General features: G+C 30.0%; 1 protein-coding gene across 1 annotated transcript; it reads right to left on the bottom strand.

The window, feature by feature from the left end:
* Positions 1-6,997: 6,997 nt before the first annotated feature.
* Positions 6,998-8,906, bottom strand: LOC136088410 (uncharacterized). Its single transcript, XM_065812117.1, has 2 exons — positions 7,841-8,906; positions 6,998-7,788 (listed from the first exon to the last, which is right to left on the bottom strand). The coding sequence occupies exons 1-2, from the start codon at positions 8,904-8,906 to the stop codon at positions 6,998-7,000; spliced, it is 1,857 nt and encodes a 618-aa protein (XP_065668189.1).
* Between the last annotated feature and the right edge of the window lie 11,545 nt (positions 8,907-20,451).

Below are 20,451 nucleotides of genomic sequence, written 5' to 3'. Positions count from 1 at the left end.
ACACAGATGATAAAATCATTAAAACATAGAACACAAACAACAACAAAAAAGTGACAATAAACAAATATAACTCAGGTAGTTAAGTCGTATTTGCCTAACTACAATTTTTAAACATTATAATTTTTTTTTACATTAAAAAATTTAATAAATATTTTAACATTAAAAATTTTTATATTTTACAACAAAGATACAGATTTTCAGATCTACTGACAGTTCCAACTAGAATCAATATGGATTTAGAAGGTGTTGTCTTTTTCACATATTAAAGATGAATTAGTTTTTATTTCAAAAGTATCATTCAGGAATTTGAATTCGAGCCGACAATCGCACAACAGTTCAAAGGTTTAGTTAAGTTTAATTTAAAAAAAAAAGAATAAAAGATAATCAATATCTCTGCCATAAAATATACAGACCATTATATTGCTAATTTATATTTTAGAAGATATTCTTTATTTTTACCATTTAGTAGTACTAAATGGTATTGAAAATACCATCATCGAAAATATATTGTTGCGTTCCTACTAGTAGGGAAGCAACGGTACATTTTCGTTACTTGTTTTTTTTTTTTTTAAATATCTATCATAAAATTTTTAGTGCCATAAACGAACACCTACAAAAGTAAAAAAAAAGTGAATGATGTTTACTTATGACTTTTTTGGTACTAATTGACTTATTTGTTAAAATAACAACACTTTAAGCTATCGAAAATCATTCGAGTATCGAAAGTATATCGTATCGAAAGTTTTTTTTATCGTTCCATCCTTACTTAATGATGTTTGCATAAATTTTAACAAATGAAGTCACTTGTAAACAATGTTCTCTAGCGACATCGGTTTTAGGTAGTATTTTAATTTTTTTTCTTTAATCTAAACTATTACCAATAAGGCTGCAAGAAACCACTATTAAGTTGGGAGTTCCTAGAAAACAAAAAATAGTATTAAAGAGCTAGGAAACGGGTAATAGAAAATTTGAAAAGTTAAAGGTAGTATAAGTCACGAAAACATGACAATAAAAGTGAGTTCCAAAGTATTGAAGTGCAGACAAAAAAAGGAGAATAAAAGTTTTTAGAGCATTAAAAGGATGCAATTTTGCTGCATGACGAGAACGAGTTTTGCTTAATGGAGCTAAAGTTAATAGCTCTTTTGAGCAGCGACCATAATAGTATTTGCAGAAAAGAGGAAGAGATACAAACTTAAAAAGATGGTAGAAAGCCTCAAATTTGGAAGATAAAGCAAGTCCAACTACATTTTCAATGTGTTTTAGGACCCTAAGAAGAGAAAGAGCATCATTAGAAATATTGGCCCAAATATGACAAAAGTATTCCGTACAATGATGAATAAGATACTTGTAAAGGTAAAGAATGGAATTAGGAGTAAGATAATGGCAAGCACAATAGAAAGAAGCAATCTTAGCAGATGCAAACTTTGTAATTGATTGAGTATATAGTTTCCCTGAGAGGTTAGTAGTGATTAATAATCCGAAAAGTTTTGAAGAAGAAGATTTTTTGAAGAAGAGGATTGCAAATCATCAATATAAGAATGTCATAAATTTTGAGATAGTTGTTTGCAGTAAATAACTAAGTTTTGTTGAAATTAAAATTTACAAGCCACTGCAAGCCCCAAGCTGTTACAGAAGTGAGATCAGATTCAAGATCGGCTGCCTGTTCTAAGCGATCGAAAAAAAAAAAATAGAAGTATAAAGTTGAATCGTATATAAAGTCACTTTAGAAGATTGTCAGTAAGATCATCAATTTAGATATATCAAAGTTTTTTGATATGTCAAGAGCAAATAGCCCTTGCCTCACTGCCACCATCTAATGAACGATAGAATATTTTAGTTAAACCAGTTAGCAAGTCAGCTGTATAACATTTTTTTAAAACTGGAACCAGAGTATCATTTTAAAACAAGAGTCAGTCAAGCACTTAATAAATAGTTTAGTAATAATTGAAGAGAGTTCTGGAGAACAATTTTGTAAGACCATCATAGAAATGTTGTTTAGATCACAAGCTGTAGAAGAGTTTATTGAGATATGACTTTAGCAACGAAAGCTGAAGTGTCAACGACGTCCAACAAAGGGTTAACCTGCTTATCTGGAATGAAAAATTATAAGATTCAAGACTATACGATTCAAGAGCCGAATTAGAAGAAAAAAAAATTTTAATATATAATTATTATTTTTATAATTTTTATTTAATTTCGCTTCTTTTGAGCACCAGGTTGACATACTTTTAAAGATTTTTTTTTCAATAATATTAGGCACCCGTCCGATGTTTAATGTCCGATGTTTTGAGCAACCCCTTAAAACATTTTTTTTTTCGAAAATTTTTAAACCTTGTGTTTTTGTATTATGTAGACACATAAAGGGGGAAGGAGCAGAATTTTTTCAAAAAATCTTGTTTTAAAGGTCACTCTAATATATATATATATATATATATATATATATATATATATATATATATATATATATATATATATATATATATATATATGTGTGTGTGTGTGTGTATATATATGTGTATATATATATATGTATATATATTAGTAGAACATCACTTGACAAAAAATTTTTTTTTCATATTATACTGTGTTTCATCAACAAAGATTCATCAGAAAACAGTTTTTCTGATGAATCTTTGTTGATGAAACACAGTGGCGTAGGAAGGTTGCAAAAGTTGAGGGGGGGGGGGATGAGAGCATATGTTAAAAAGGAAAATGTTCCTCCATATTGTATGATACAGCAAAATAGATAAAAATAATTTATTTATTCAATTATTTATCACACGCAACACGATTAACCATCTTTTTAACGTGATTAGTCATCTTTTGCCAGCACACATTCATTTAAAAAATAGTTAGTATGCGATAGTTTTATGGATATACTTTTCCTTGGTGATGTTTAATTGTGATTGAGTCATTGCAGACTGGAAAATGATAATTCCACTGTGTGTATATATATATATCTGTGTGTGTGTGTGTGTGTGTGTGTGTGTGTGTGTGTGTGTGTGTATACACATATATACACACACACACAAATATATATATATATATATATATATATATATATATATATATATATATATATATATATATATATATATATATATATTTACATATTATATATATATTGTCTATGCGTATAAGTATATGATATCTGGTTTGTATATATATACTAAAATACAAAAAAATTAAATTTAATTTCAATAAAAGTTAAATATTACGTTGTGCAAACGTAAAATACAACGTTGAGTCAACGTAAAATCTTCTGCAATGCCGACTTAAAATACAACGGTGCTTTTTGGTTGTTGGCGATGTGGTATTTTTAACTGTAAATGATTTAAAAACAACATTGGCAGCCGATGTTGGGTCAAAGCAACGCGCAACATTGTTCTAATGTTATCAACGTATGTGTGCTAGCTGGGACATGATAACATAAAGATACACACGATATACATGATAATATAAATTTTCTTTATAAAGAAAATATCTTTATATTATCATTTATAATATTGTGAATAAATTCACACGAATACACTTACGTATATATATATATATATATATATATATATATATATATATATATATATATATATATATATATATATATATATATATATATATATATATATATATATATATATATATATATATATATATATATATATATATGTATATATATATATATATATATATATATATATATTACTATAGACATAATAGATATTAGGTAGCATTTATGATTGGAAATACACTTCTCCCAGTCTTTGCTTAAAAAGCAAATCTAAAAAGGCAGCACAACAGTCTTTAGAATATTTATTATTTTAGTAAACTTGGTATATTTATTTGTTATATATATTAAATGAAAGAGCGCTTGCAAAAAACTTCTGTAATTAATTCTGAAAATAATAAAAATCCAAAAACCTGTGTCTCCTTTCTCTCTGATCCCTAAATATGAAGACAATAATTTGTGTTATTACCATATGACAATGTAACCATTTTAAACTAAGTTTATATTTATTAACAGATTTCAATTTTTTCAAACAATAAGAGTTCAAAATATATTATTATGAAGGGTTCAAACTTATTATATTTTACTTTTTTATTTCTTTTAAAAAACTTGAATTATTTTTTTTAATTTCAAAATAATTTACAAATGAGATTATGTTTAGGTAAACATAAGATCGTTTTGTTTATTAGACTAAATTTCATCTAATAATATTTTAGTGTTCAGACCTTATAACTCGTCAATTTGATAGGGTTTGCAAACTTTACGTGGTGAACACTATAATATTGTTAGATAAAATTTATTGATAAATATAAATTTAGTTTAGGGTTGTGATGGTGTAAAACTCCAAATATACTGCCCACACATTTATTGAACACAGGTTTTAGGCTCTTAGCCATATTAAAAATTTGTATTTTTGTCTAGTAATCATATTTACTACTTAAAACCAAGACCTTGTATATACAGTTTTTGACATTTAGAAAGTTACAGGTAAATTTTTTTTTTTTTGCCGTATAATACTATTTACAATGAGAAAAATCGTTTACATATATAATAAATGGCCGGAGCAAGAAGAAGACATACTGTCTAATCACCGAGCCCCGTTAACATTGAAGCCGTCAGTTAATATTACAATTTAAAAACTTTAAACATAAGAGTATATATATATATATATATATATATATATATATATATATATATATATATATATATATATATATATATATATATATATATATATATATTTCTACAAAGATATTATAAAACTTATAATAAGATATTAAAATAGCATAAGTTTTCAATAACAACATATTTAAATGAAAAATAAAAGTCAGAAGATCAAAAAAAAAATAAGTTATGACTTTTTCACAAAAAAAAACAAACAAAAAAAGTAGATGAAAACCTATTCAGTTTATATATTTTTTTATTATTTTATAATCAAATTTTAAAATAAATATTTTAGATCGAAATTTTTTCCTAATAAGAAACGTTTACATACTATTTTGAATTGTTCAAAAGATATGTTTTGAAGAATGTTATTTTTATTAATTTTTTGAAAAAATTCATTCCATAGAAATGCTCCACGATATTGAATTTGGAATGAACTGAGTTTGAAATAGAATCTTGGAACTACAAAATTATCATTTGAAAAATTTGTGGGGTACTTATGAGAAATTTTAGTAAAGTAAGAGTGAAATATATTAGGCGACAAACCATGTTTAGATTTAAACATGAACAGCATAACTTGATATATGTTAAGTTTATAAACATTGAGTGCATCAAGTTCCATTAAGAAAGGCTCTCCATGAGCAGTTCTCTTAACGCCAAAAATAATTTTGCATGCAATTTTTTGTTTACTATAAGTTTTTTTAAGCTTTCCATAGTTGCTACTTCCCCATGCAATATTGCAATAGGATAGATAACTATGGATAAATGAAAAATATATAATTTTTAAAGACTTGATATTAAGAAATGGTTTAACTCTATATAGAACAGAAATATTTTTGGAAATTTTATTTTCAATAGATTTAATATGAGATTTCCATGATATATTTTCATCTAATATTATTCCCAGGAAGTTTACATTTGATTCTCTTTTAATAACTGAGTTATTCATAAAAAGATTGGGTAATTTTAGAGGGAGGTTGCAGTTTTTTCTCGTAATCAACAAATCAATAAACAGATAAATTAAATCAATAAACAATAATCTTTTCTCCTAACTAAAACTCTCTTATTTACAAATTTTTCCTCAATATATGTACTCTATGCTTTTCCTAAAATATCCTTCAAAACACCGTCATAAATCACCGCAAAAACATATTTTCAATTATTATTGGTAAAAACTATTAAAGCTATTAAATCTCTAACGTCATTAAATGTTCTAGAACTTTCTGGAATTACACTCCTCCTTGATCCTTACGGATCATCCAAATAGCAATCAAAGTATTTCGAAGGCATGCGCCGTTTCCGACCACTCCGTCGCAAAAGCATATCGATTTCTTAGGGTCTATCTTCAGCTTCGACATTTTCCTCGTTCGTCTCTAATACATCTTAAACTTGCTCTCCTTGATTTTTAGCGTTCTCTAGACCAGTTTCAGTATTCATCTCTATTTCCACATCAGGGATAATGCAGGACTGAGTATCATTTTGAAGTCTAACGTGTTTCACATGACGCGGAATGGCGTTCACTTCTACGATTTGTTTCGACGCATTCCGAGTTATCGTAGCTGGTTGCCACTTTGTATAGCACCTCGCATTTGGTGGTTTCAGCCAGACTTTATCGCCGATTCGAAACCTCTTGTTCGTGACATTTTGCGCAGGAAGATTCTCTTTTCCCAATCCTTTCACACCAATGGTATAACTGTATATTTTGTCCATCGGACTTGCACCATTTTTGTCGGCTGAGACATTGTACCAATATAGTGCTTCCGGTATCGACATTTTCAATCGTTCTGCTATTCTCTTGATCGTACGGTGGTTTCTTTCTACAATTCTATTTCCTTCAGGATAATAAGCGGTTCTAAATCTAATTTTTACTCCCCAACTATCAAGGAAACTCCTTATCTCTTTAGTTTTAAATGTCGGCTCATTGTCAGTCAATATTTCAGACGGTGCTCCACGTTCACAAAAAATAAGACGGAGTATTCGGACTATGGCAAGACTTCCGTATGAACTTGATAATTGTCGCCACAACGCGTATTTTGAAGGTCCGCAATCATTTAGACTCAAAAACTTGTCAGTGCCATAATGCGTGATGTCCATGGCCAATCTCTCCCAGTTTCCTTCAACATCCAATTTCCCTTTTCCACACCGTATTGGCGCTAGATCTATCGACTGACATGTTCGCAACTTTTTATCACACTTCGAACATCTTTTTCAGTAGCAGTCGGAATTGCTTTACGAACAAAGTTTAACGTTCGATTCACTCCGAAATGTCCAGTTCTTTGGTGTATATCGGAAATAGATTCAGCTTTCGTAGCTACGATTCCCATACAACTATTCCGACACTCTGGTACTGTCTGGTTTGTTGAGCCATCTGCTGCGAACTCTTGTTAATGCGTCAGCCAAATTATCTTCAGAAGGAATGAGTTTTACCTCAACGCTAACATTGTATTCTTCAATTAGCTGTTGCAACACGCTTAGTCTTCTGCGAATCAGCATTTCACCCGTCGCTTTTGATCTCAACCTTGATTTTCCTGTAAGGGCGTCAGAAACCCAGTGGAATACTGTCACGGAATCGGTAAAAACAGTCACTTTCTTCAGCTTCCACATCAGAGCCATATTCATTCCACGTATCACAGCGTCTAATTCTGCCATGTTTATATGAATATCAGACGTTTCTTTTCGCAGCCATGTTGCATCCTCCACAGTAGTTTCCCCAACTTGAATAAGAGCACCCATCGCTAAAGAACTGGCATCAACCCACACTTTTACCTCATCACCACACACAGCCCAATCACCACAAGCAGGCTCGCAACGTTCCACCTCAGCAAATACTTCTTTAAGCACCCACTTAACGTTCCCATCACAAATTTCATCGTCCCAACCCTTCGTCAGACTGACAGCTTTCCTCTTCAAGAGACTACAAATCACTCGCAGCCAACCACACACGGGTAAATGTTCTACCAACTGTCCACAGATTGAAAACACAACTCTCCTGGTTAACTTTTGCGAGATAGCATCAACTCGATTCCCTCTGGACCACATCAGTTTGTTACCAACCTTGCGTACACACAATCCTAACACATGAACTCCATCATTACCAATCTTCTCACCTTCTTTATTTTCTAAACCATATTTATAAAAAATGCCTCTTGACATAATCAAGACTCACCACACTTTCGTCTACGAAAATGTCGTCAACATAAGCGGACGTTCCACTCTTCACTAATTCGTCTTGATCAATGACGGCACTCACAACGGATTTCATGATCATTGGCGCAACGTTCAATCCGAAACCAAGTCGTGTCAAACAATACCTTTTATTTTGAAACACCACTGTTTGGAAGGGCCGAAGAGATTTATCAGTTTTTAGTTGAAGATAAGCCTTGCGTAAATCAATAATTGCTGGTTTGTTACCCATTCTTCTCCATTCTCTAAGCTTTTCGACACACACATCTGCATCTCTTGTGTATGTCCCAATGAAATTGTTAGCTTCTCTCCAGTCCAGAACAGGTCGGATTTTGTTGTCTTTGTTTCTCTGAATGACAGCCATTAAAGGAATCTGCCCTTTGGGCGGCCCCAATTCATTTTTGTCATACTCTAACAGCCACTTCCGATCAATCCAATCCTGTAGTTCGTTTTCATAGTCTGCTCTAGCGTGTTGTGGAATTCCGTACTGTGCCACTTTATTACGCAATCGGTCGGGGCTTTCTCCATCTCTCCATTTCCATTTGACTCTCCATTCAACACCATTAAAAACTGCTTCATGACCTTTCTTTTTTATTTCGATTTTCTTAACTTTGTCCTTGTTCAAAGCCGATGCTCCACAGTAACTCAATCCAAACTTCGCTTTTCCCAAAGGAGAAATGGATACTCCTCCTAGTAATTTAATGGAACTCATTCCGAGCATCATAACAACTCCAAACGGTTGGAAGTCCACTAAAATAACTTCATCACGTGCTTTAATGCCATCAACCTCAAGAATCACGACCTCTGACCCAGTGCACTGATGAACTTTTCCTTCAAACGTTACTACCTTTTGAGAGTGAGTACCTACATTTACTTTTGGGCAGGAATTTTTATTCAAAATCGTCTTCGAACATCCTGTGTCCACTAAAGCTGTCGCAACCATACCGTTAACTTTTAAACGAATAACAGATAATGCGCTCATTCCACCGTTGTTCAGGAGCGAGGTAGCGCAGATTCCTCGCTCCTGCAATCGTTTCCCTGCAGCTTCCAGCATTTCAATGCAATGTGTCCTTCCTCACCACATTTAAAACATCTAACAGTCTTCGGTGACAAGTTCTTCGCAAGCAAACAATTCTTTGCAATGTGATTCAAACCTTTGCAGTTGTAACACACTAACGCGGTTTTTGTAGCATGGCGTCTAGATGCAGCGCCAACAGCGTTACTGAAAAACATATTTACAATTATTATTAGTAAAAACTATTAAAGCTATTAAATCTCTAACGTCATTAAATGTTCTAGAACTTTCCGGAATTACAGAGGTGATCACTCTTACCAGGTTTATGAAACAACAAAAATTTAGTTTTCAGTACATTTAATGAAGGTTTATTACAAATAATCCAATCATTAACTTTTATTAGTTCTTCATTAAATATTTTAAAAAGATCTTTTATATTTTTATTTGAGTAAAAAAGATTAGAGTCGTCAGCAAACAAAATAAGATTTAAAGTCTTTGAAGCTAAATATAAATCGTTAATGTACAACAAGAATAATAGTGGTCCTAGGATGGATCCCTGGGGAACACCACAAGTTATAACTTTGTTTCCTGTTTCATTTTCTTTATACACTATGTATTGTTTCCTGTTTGACAGGTAATTTTTAAACCAGAGTAGGTTATTGTTTAATACTCCATAGAGTTCTAGTTTTTCTATAAGTATGTCATGGTCTACTGTGTCAAATACTTTTGACAGATCAATAAAAACTCCTAGTGTATAACAATCATTATTGAACCCATCGGATATATAATTTATTAAATCGATTACTGCATGATCCGTTGAATGTTTTTTTTTGAATCCAAATTGTTTATTATAGAGTGTTTTGTTTTTGGTTAAATATTTATTAAGCCTATCATACATAATACGTTCTAACAATTTTGAAAAACATGGTAAGACAGAAATAGGTCTATAATTTGACATAATCGTGTATCGTCAGTTTTAAAAATAGGTGATATTTTAGCAATTTTTAATATCTCCGGTACAATACCGGATTGTATTGAAAGGTTAAAAATATGAAACAAAGATGGTTCTATGATATCGAAGATTGCTTTAACTACGTTCACGCTAATTTGATCAATGCCAGCGGATTTATTATTTTTCAGACTATTGTACGCATTACGCACCTCAGTTATATTTAAACTAACTTCTTTCATAGATATATTGGTTGGTTTTATATAGGATTTGAAATTTGTGGTGTTTTTTGGGATTTTACTTGCTAAATTTGGGCCAACTTCAAGGAAATAAACAAACAAAAGTTCATTTGTTTTGTTTTACTTTTAGAAAATATTATTAATAACCAAGTTATTTTAACATAATAAATTAAGTACATTATTACATAATTTATTATTAACTAAATTATTGTGAATTTTGAAATATTTTTTTTGCTTTAAGTGATTTTTTTAGCTATATTTATAACGTTGTAAAAATTGTTATTGATGTTAATAATATCAAGTTTGTTAATAATATCAAGTTACTGGTATTATTTCTATTTATAAACAGGCAAAGGTGCGCCAGCAAACATTTTTGCTGGGCCACCTTTGATTGTAGGACTATATTATTTATTAACAGACGCACTGTTAATAAGAAATTTAATTTTACTTATTTCAAAATTGCCGTTGGCTACAGAAGGAAATACGCGTGTTCTAAATGCAATAAATTCAAAAATGTCCTAAACAGAAGTTCAGGATATTTTATCTAAATGAAAGCTTTACTGGAGGAATGATAAAGTTTTTTATGAAAGAAAAACGGCTGTTGGACGGAGCGCACTCTTCGACTTTATTTAATGCTTTCTTTGAACTTAGAAGAATTTTCCTTGTCCCAATATTACAACCAATTGCACTTATTACTAATGAAAACTTTCTATAACTGTTAATATTCATCAATTAAGATGCCTTTCAATGGCAATTTATGTACTTTTAGACAACTCTTTTTAGTCCTCGAAAATTGTCAGTTTATTTATCAGATTTAAATCTTTGATTGGTTTATTGACAGAATTTGTGCGGGTTAGCCAGTTTTTGATATAAATCACAAAAGCATACTAAATTTCTCAAATCTGGCAGAAAAATTTGTTGAGTAATGTAACCAATGTAAGAAAACGTCTTTGTAATGTAAAGAAGTATGCACAACTAGCGGGCTTTGTAAAAAGCACTGGATTTGTGGAAATAAAATCCATCTGGTGGGTTTCATCCAAGTAAAATTGCTCTCGTTTTGAAAAGCTCAAAATAGTTACTTCTAGGTTGCATTGCCTTGTTTGAGAGTTTTCCTTTATTGTCAACAATTGGTCTTGAACTTTGAATGGAACAAAAGCTCTTCTATTTGTTTTTTCAACTTCATATCACTTGGATTTCAGGCTTATGAACAATGAAAAATCAGGCAATATATCGTTTTTTTTTAAACATTAACTTCTAAACTTCGTTGATCATGATGTCATGGAAATGATGTTTGCAAGCAAGGTAGAGTATTTTATCAATAACAAGAGCACCTGCAGTGGTTTAAATGCATCTAGTGATGGTTGTTGTTGTATCCTAGCAAGTACCATCAAATGATTTGTTTTTTGCAACATTTGAATGATTTTTTCATCATTCAAATGTTGCAAAAAACAAATCATTTGTTTGTGAGCTGTTTTCCGCCTTAAAATATTAATTTCAAAGTAAAGTAACCATTACATTAAAAAAGACCCTGAAAATTTCAAATGAGCATTTGGTTCCAAACTGAAAATATCATATTTTAAAATTTGCATGTTTGTAAAAAATGACAATTTGATAAAAAACATATACTAAAAACTAAAAGTTTGTTATATTATAAAAAGAAGCATGAGTCAATTAAAAACCTTCACAAAACATGTAATAAACTAGAAGCTGTAGTAAAAATAAAGGAGAAGCTGTAGTAAAAATAAAGGAGAAGCTGTAGTAAAAATAAAGGAGAAGCTGTAGTAAAAATAAAGGAGAAGCTGTAGTAAAAATAAGATAATGTTGTTTAGAAGCTTGTACAAGTTGAAATTTTCTTGTTTAAAAAAGCGTCGCTATCAAAAACCTACTATGGCTTAAAAATATATATATTTTTACATATTTAATCATTTCTTTAAAAAAAATAATATTCATAAACATGTTCTATAAAATGAAAATATCAACATTTGTTCTATGAATTGAAAATAACAACTTGTAATCTTGAGATTTTTTATGAAAACAAACTGAACGAAGCTTTTCTTGTAAATAGCTTGGCGATTTTAGGTTCAGATTCAAGATTTTTGGTATTTAAGGTAAATTATTAACTTAAAACTTTTGTTTGTTTGTAGTTATATTACATAAGAATGTTTTGTCAAAAGTTGTCAAGAATGTTAAGCTTACATTTAATTACATGCTACCGTCCACCTTCTTATTCCAAAATAGATTTTGACTATCTCTTCTTTATGATATCAATTATAAATGATTTGTTGTTAAGTTTTTTTGTTGTTGTTGTTAATTCACCTCCCCAAGGCCAAGAAGGCCACTACAGACGAGGAGGCTACTTAATTGTGGTTATAACCCTCTCTCAACTCTATAACTCCGAAACACGAACCTTGACAAACAAGGCCGCTGCGCGAAGAAACAAATTGAGCGCGACACTACCAGGGACGTGGTAGGGATTGAACTCGGAACCTTTTGATTATGTAGCGAGCGCTCTACCACTACACTACTACCGCATAGTAAAAAGAGAAATCCTAACCCTAGATATATCAAGAAAATGTTAAGTTGTAAATTGTTTTTATGGAAAAGATATTCCGTTATTAAAACCATTCCACATAAACAAGCTTACATCACATACGCCATCAAATGTAAACAAACCTTGTTTGCTTACCTTAAAAGAATCAAACTCAAATTAGTTGATGACAATAAACTCAGTAAGTTCTTTAACTATTTTAATAATAAACCAAATAATCATAAAAGGAACTACCCTATAAAGAACAAAAACAACAATTTTAAGTTAAATTTTAGCAATAAAGAAACTGATGAAGTTTTTAATAAACACTTTGGAAGAATATTTACGGACAATAACAACTATTGGCCAAATATTACTAGTTTTGTTAACGACTCAATAAACATTGAAGACGTTAATTTTTTTGTTGAGACGGTTTATTCAACTTTAATCGGTCTCAAACCCAGTACATCTTATGGCCCTGATGGAATACCAAAAAATAAGAACTAGTTTTCTTCTTCTGAAAAAACTAGTTCTTGTTTTATGTATTTCGCTTTCGTTTATATTTAATGCCAGCTTTAAGTTAAATAGACTACTACAACAGTGATGTCACCACAACAGTGACGTCACCACAACAGTGACGTCACCACAACAGTGACGTCACCACAACAGTGACGTCACAACAAAGGTGGCTTCAAGCTTTTGTTTCACCAATTTTTGATAAAGAAGCGACATCATAATAATTATAGACCAATTTCACTCACATACACTTGTTGTCGTGCAATGGAAAGAATTAATAACTCGGATATTATTCAATACTTAACTCTCCATAACTTAATAGCCAATAATCAACATGGTTTCCTCAAGAAACGCTCTACATGCAACTATCTCTTAGAATCTATTAATGATTAGAGGATTGCACTAGACAAAAATCTAATAACCGATGTTGTATATATACTTTCAAAAGGCATTTAATTCTGTATTTCATCCTAAATTATTAATCAAAACTGCTATATTTAGCATAAAAAGTAATTTAAAAAATTGGATTGGTGCATTTCTTAACAATAGGAGTCAACAAGTTAAGGTTGAGATTTCATTATCAAGCCCAACTCACATTGTTCGGAGTTCCTCAGGGTAGTGTGTTAGGCCCAACATTATTTTTACTAAATATTAATGATATAACCGTTACTGTTAAAAATCTTGATTGCACTTTAAAGCTTTATGCAGATGACATCAAGTTATACAGTTCATTTTGCAATACGGACCATAGCCATCACTTAGTTAATGCTCTTGATAACTCAGTACTTTGGTCAGAAACATGGCAACTACCTATTAATACCAGTAAATGTTTTGTTCATAGAATTGCGCCTGCTTCATTGAGTAAGTTCATTAACTTTAACTATATGTTAGGAGATCATATTTTACCATGGTCATCTATTCCGAAAGGTCTCTGTGTCACTCTGGATTCTCAACTGAACTATAAAAAGCATATTTAAATGCAGCAAATACCTTATTTTAAAATGCTTCAAGTTTCGCGATCCTAGTATCTTAGTAAAAGCCTTTAATAAATATATTAGGCCTATATTAGAATATTGCTATTGATTTTGGTCACTATATCATGTTGAGTTAATAAAGGTAGTTAAGAACGTTCAAAAACATTTCACAAAAAAAATCCTGGCATTAAGCAATTTAACCTACAATAACCGACATCAGTTGCTTGATATGGAGTCGCTTGAGATAAGGCGAGTAAAGCATGATTTATCGACTTGCTACAAAACTCTGCATACTTTGGTCATAATTGATAAATTTATGTTCTTTTTTATTGACAACTAAAACAACTCACGAGAACTTAAACATAATATGCATAAACAACAATGTCGACTAGATATTCGCAAATTTAGTTTCTATTACCGAGTTGTTAAATTTGGAATCAGTTACCTTTCGATGTTGTTAATGCCGATAATATCAACAACTTTAGGAGTAAAATTAGCTCAATCAATTTTGAAAAGTTATGTCAGTGTTGACTACATATCTTATTGTTTAGTTGTATATAAATTATTTTTTCAATGTTGTACGCTGTTTCATAATTTATTTATTATGGGGCACGCTGTTAGTGCCCATCAATATGGACCTGCGTTTCCTTTAGAACATGTATTATTTGTTCTAATAAATACAATCTAATCTAATCTAGTTAATTGTAATAACTTGTGAAAAAACGATTTTTGTTTAAAACATTAAATTTATTTATAAGTTGTATTCTTATTTAAAGAAATAACTTTTTTTTTCGGAATGTTTACTTCGAAATGTATTTAGAATATAATTTCTTCCACAACTTAGTGAGGGATACCTAATTTTTATGGTATTTTTGTTCCCAAGCTTTAATTAGTAGAATTATTAACTTTCATTCATTTTTAAATATTATTTATTTTAATCACCCACATAAAATATAGGTAAAAGTAAAACAAGACTGTTAATAATGTTTCAGCATTAATCTAGGAATGTTCTTCTCTATTAGTTTCCTAAATCTCAGTTATTGTTCCTTTAAATTCTATAGTTGAAATAATTGTTTTAAAATTGCCACAACATTGATTTCCATTACTTCCTTAGGGCGTGTAAGTTTAATTTTCTTACATTCGATCATTATTTGGAGTATGTTTTTGAAAATTTATAATTTATTATAGATATTTAAATAGCTTAAATATCTATAATAAATTAAAAATTTTTATAAATGATTTGTGATTATTTATACACAGTAACGGGTGATGCGGAAGTTATCGGACAAAATAAAAACGTCAATAACTTATTTATAAATAAAAAAACAAACTACTATAATATTTAAAAAAAAAAAATATTTATCTTTTAATAAAAACATTTTATTTTTTATACGAAAAAACACCACCATCTGCAATTGATCTCAATTTTGGTCTGACGCCTTTCATATGCGACTGTAAAAAGTTTAAATCAATTTCTTGTAGTTTTAGTTTAATGCGATCAATCTAAACTTGCTCTGTTGAAGCTTGCCAATCTCCCTTGTAAACCTTCTGTACTAAATGTCCCCAAAAATTTTCAATTGGTCGTGCTTGAGGCACATTTAGGGGATTGGATTCTTTATCAACGTAATAGACATATTGGTCCATCCAATTTAGAGAATCTTCAGAACAATGAGAACTTGCTAAATCTGGCTAAAATAAATAGTTAAAGTCTCCATGATACTTGTGAATAAATGGAAGAAGTCGTTTTTCCAAACATTCAATAATATAGATTGATAAATTGATTGCTACAGCCTTGGAAGTGCGAAAAAATGGCTCGGACATACCACGGTCAGATATGGCTATCCACATTAATAACTTTTTTGGAAATTTCACTTTTCCTATAAAAAGAACACTTTCTGGGCATGTCTTTTTGTTGTTTGTGTAGTATCCAGAATTTCCAGGCATGTTGTCCCCTGCAAAACAAAAGTATTTTTTGTCATCGATGACTAGAAGCGATTTTGTGTTATAGAGTTGGTTAACTAGTTTCCTGCTTCTTTTCTTTGCCTTTATTTGTTATTCTATAGTATATTTTGGAGTCTTTTCACGTTTTCTATATTTAATATTCATTTTTTTTAACTGACGACCAATTGTCAATTGAATTACACTGAATTCAATACCTATTTTTTTCTGACTGACCCCTTTTCGATTGTTGACAAGTCTCGTTAATTCGGCTTTCTTTTCTTTAGTCCAGGATGTCGGACGACCAGGGTGCTTTCTATCAGAAAATGATTGAACAGTTTCAAGTCTTTTTAGGTTATCATATAATTGTATTTCGAGCAAATCCTTCCCTTTCAAAATGATTTACGATTTTTTTTTTTATATTAGATTTATTTACAAAAAACATTTTTAGTCGCTTTCAAAAAGATTCTCGTTCAGCTGCATTTAACCTCATTTTAAATAATTGTGTTTCAAATAATAAAGTTTATATTTTGTGGAACGTTTATGCCTACGCATAAAATCACAAAAACGAATTATTATGCTCAAATAATGAAATTAGGATTTGTCCGATAACTTCCGCATCACCCGTTAATAAAGTAAGAATAACCGTGTAACATAAAGGGGTTCTTTAATAGCTTGATAAAAACAGTTTAGTTTATTTCAAAGAAGGTTCGTCGACACATCATCATCTACTTTGAAAAAAGTGTACAAGTAGTTTATTGTGCTTAGATATATTATAGAAGATTTAAAGATCATCCATCTAAATCTTAGATATATTATAGAAGATTTAAAGATCATCCATCTAAATCTTAGATATATTATAGAAGATTTAAAGATCATCCATCTAAATCTTAGATATATTATAGAAGATTTAAAGATCATCCATCTAAATCTTAGATATATTATAGAAGATTTAAAGGTCATCCATCTAAATCTTAGATATATTATAGAAGATTTTAAGATCATCCATCTAAATCTTAGATATATTATAGAAGATTTAAAGGTCATCCATCTAAATCTAAACTATTAAGAAGTTTATTGTTTTAGTTTGATTCATATTTATCTAACGTATGCTAATTTACTGTGGGCTAATACACACAAAAAAAATTAATCGAATAACAAGGCTTGCAAAACCATGCTTGTGGAGCAACTCATTATCAAAGTAGAATGGATAATCCTTTCAATGTGATGACAAATATGAAAGTCTTAAAGTTAGAAAAACTTAACTTATATCAGATTCTTATTTTTATGTTCAAATATAAAAATAATACGCTACCAAAATCCTTTTTAGACATATTTTTAAGACACCATTTTCCCAAAGTTATAATTTGCAATAAAATAGTTTCAACAACTATTATGTTAAAAAAAACTAAAAATCCTTTAGAAAAAAAGTGGGAGGCACATTACACCTACCCATGTACCTAAATTAACTTTTTACATTGACATCGATATATGCCAAATGGCGATGCTTAGGAAATCTGTGAATAGACTTTTTGGAGTTTTATACCCAAAAATGACGAATCTCCTTCGATTTTCTTTTTAAGATATTAGAAGAAAGCCCCTCGGGTAGCCCCGGCCGGCCGTTAAGTCCGGACACTTGATGTAAAGCTTAAACAAGGAAGCTTTGTGATTTTAATTACTATAAAAACATTATTTAAATGATGGCATAGGAAAAATTTCAATCATAATATGCCGAAGCGATTGGCTGATAGAGCAAGACATTGTTTCCCAAAACCAGAAGAGCGATGTACCATTATATTTGATTCACATATTAATATGCCTAATTTTTAAGTACAGTAATAACTTTTTATTAATTAAAGATAAAATTTTATTTACAATGTTTATTGCAAAAAAAAAATTCGTTTAATATTTTAATTCACTGGTTTCAAATTTAGTATTTGTAAAAGAGGTATGATCGAACACATGTTTGGAGGGTTGTTCCGGACAACTTAATCCATTTACATATTAAAAATAAGCAACTTTTTTATATAAATACTAATAAATTTACTATAATACACAAACCCATAATAGTAACTCATTTAATTCCAATAAACTGACCTAAGATTTGAAAAAAGTGTTTTTAAAGTGTATATTTTCACTAGTAAAAAGCTGCTTATATTTTAAATGATGACATTTTCATTCTCATTCCTTATATATTAGGGGCAATTTTAAAAGGCAGTTTTTTTTTAAATGTGTTGAGAACATTCCAATGCTAATTAATTACATATTATATTTGTATCACAAAGGTTAAAAAGAGTTAAAATCATGGTTAAACTATGTGTCCGAAGCTACACTCCAATTTTGAAACATGTCTTTTTTCTATTATGTTTTGTATATTATTAAGGAATTAAGGAATTATTTTTTTGTCTCAAAATCAATAGATAAATGTTAATACTTTTAAAAAAGTCTTTTGACACTTTTCTGTTAGTATTTGTGCACAATCTATTTTTTTCTTAAGTGTCTGGGGCAACCAGACTTATAACTTCATATCTTGTAATTTGGAAAGATAACTATATATAGTTGTTATTATACCATAGTTTATATAAAAATAATTACTTTAATATTTTATTAATGTATTTTTATCAATCTGATACGTAATAATTTTGCGTATATATTTTCTTTTTCACGATGAAAAATGTATTAATATATGGTAAAAAATGTAAAATGTAAAATTTAAAAATGTAAAATGATTAATAACTTAACTACATCTAAGTAATTTTTTATTTTTTATTAAGGTGCTCGCAGCCTAATATATAAGTCCATACGGTCTTACCACAGAGCACCGCGGAATAACATTTAACTGGGAAGTTCAGAGTAGTTAAATAAATGAATCATAGTACCAGGTAAAAACAAATTTTTTATAAGAGCCCCTGCAAAAGATAGAAATTGCGTTTAATTGTACAACATTTATACGTTCCAATATTTTTTTTTGAAGTGTTACCATTGTATTTTTTGTTTTATTATCTCAAAGGTAATTATGATTATGTTCAAACTTACATAAATTTTGAGTTTAGAATTCACCTTAAAGTAACTAAGCTTAAACACCGAATACTTCTTGATACACCCCCTGGATTTAAAAACTAATTATAACCATTCACAATCATTTGTTACATTATTTTAATAATACACACTATTAGCTTTATACACTTTTTTTTTTTTTACCTGTAATTTGGTTGATAAAAAGTAAACAACGAGCACTTCAACTTCTTGAAGTTATCCTTGGCGCTACTTTAGGATTGGAATTGCAACAGACCCTTCCTTTTTCCCAAATGAAATTAGAATTGGCAGATATTCTTCTTTAGGACTTCTATGTCTAGTACAGGTAATAATTTCCCATCCCAGTAAACAGTCAGCATTTCACGCATGCTATTCTGAAAATCCGATTTTATAGATTTTGTTCTATCTTTTCTATTCTGTGCACAAATGCGGTGAATGGACGATTTGTTTATCAGGAAATCAACACAGCTATGATCTAGTGCTTTTACTAGAGCCTAAAGTATATAGACAATTATTTATGCTTAATTGACATCAATCTAAAGTTACAACTAACTTAGGCGTGATTAAGTTTTTAGAAAATTTTTTTAAACTTTGGCTGATGTGCTGCAACTTTTTGCTTCATAATATTCTAGCAATTCTTGATAATATTAAGATCGGGTGAACTTAAAAACCAATTAGATAGTTATTAATTATTATTATTAATAAAGCCCTTCTTAATTATTTTAGCAATGTGTAAATCTTAATAAGCTGGTTTTGGTAATTTCCATATGCAGTTTCACTTATTTTTTCAACACCCATAGATATTTTTGTGCATTGACTATTTCGCCTTTTTAAAAGACGTGCAAGCCACATTGATTTTGTGCTGAGTTTGCTCCTTATACCATTACTGAAGGAGGATGTTTGACTAACTTTATGATGTACTTCTGATTCAAGCGCTCTCCCATAGTTCTTTTTACATTAATATAGGTCATGACTTTTCTGGTGTCTTGTCCTTTAAACTCGTACATAATTTAATCCTAAATTGCATTTGTGTCGGATTTAATATAGATTTTTTTGGTTATTTTCTTGCAACAAAACTAAAGTCCTAACACAACCTTTTCCTAATTGTTCTTAAATTTATAATAATACGCCCTTACATTGCAAGTTGTGAGACAATTTTGCAGTTGTTGCGGGGGGTTCACTATTAACAATATTTTTTTTTTAATCTTTCTTTTCGTGATGTTCTCACACGTTTTCTACCAAAATATACACACACATTTTTTTATCCCCCAAATTTACAATTAAAAAACAAAGTGTATAAAACTAATAGTTTATACTATTATTCCTAAGTCTAATTTCAATTCTACTTCAATACTTTTCTCTATCATATTTTGGAATATCGTTCTTGTCCATATTCCATATTTCA

This window comes from Hydra vulgaris, chromosome 12, assembly GCF_038396675.1.
Source record: "Hydra vulgaris chromosome 12, alternate assembly HydraT2T_AEP".
In the NCBI taxonomy this organism is placed as follows: domain Eukaryota; kingdom Metazoa; phylum Cnidaria; class Hydrozoa; order Anthoathecata; family Hydridae; genus Hydra; species Hydra vulgaris.
Note: the sequence above shows the minus strand (reverse complement) of the source record. Positions and strands in the feature narration are given on the sequence as shown.

Excerpts from the sequence above, each read along its gene's own strand:
- LOC136088410 (XM_065812117.1), bottom strand. The coding sequence starts at position 8,906 with ATGCTGGAAGCTGCAGGGAAACGATTGCAGGAGCGAGGAATCTGCGCT. Across the intron at positions 7,789-7,840 it reads CGACATTTTCGTAGACGAAA|AAAATAAAGAAGGTGAGAAG; the intron begins GTGTGGTGAGTC and ends AATATGGTTTAG.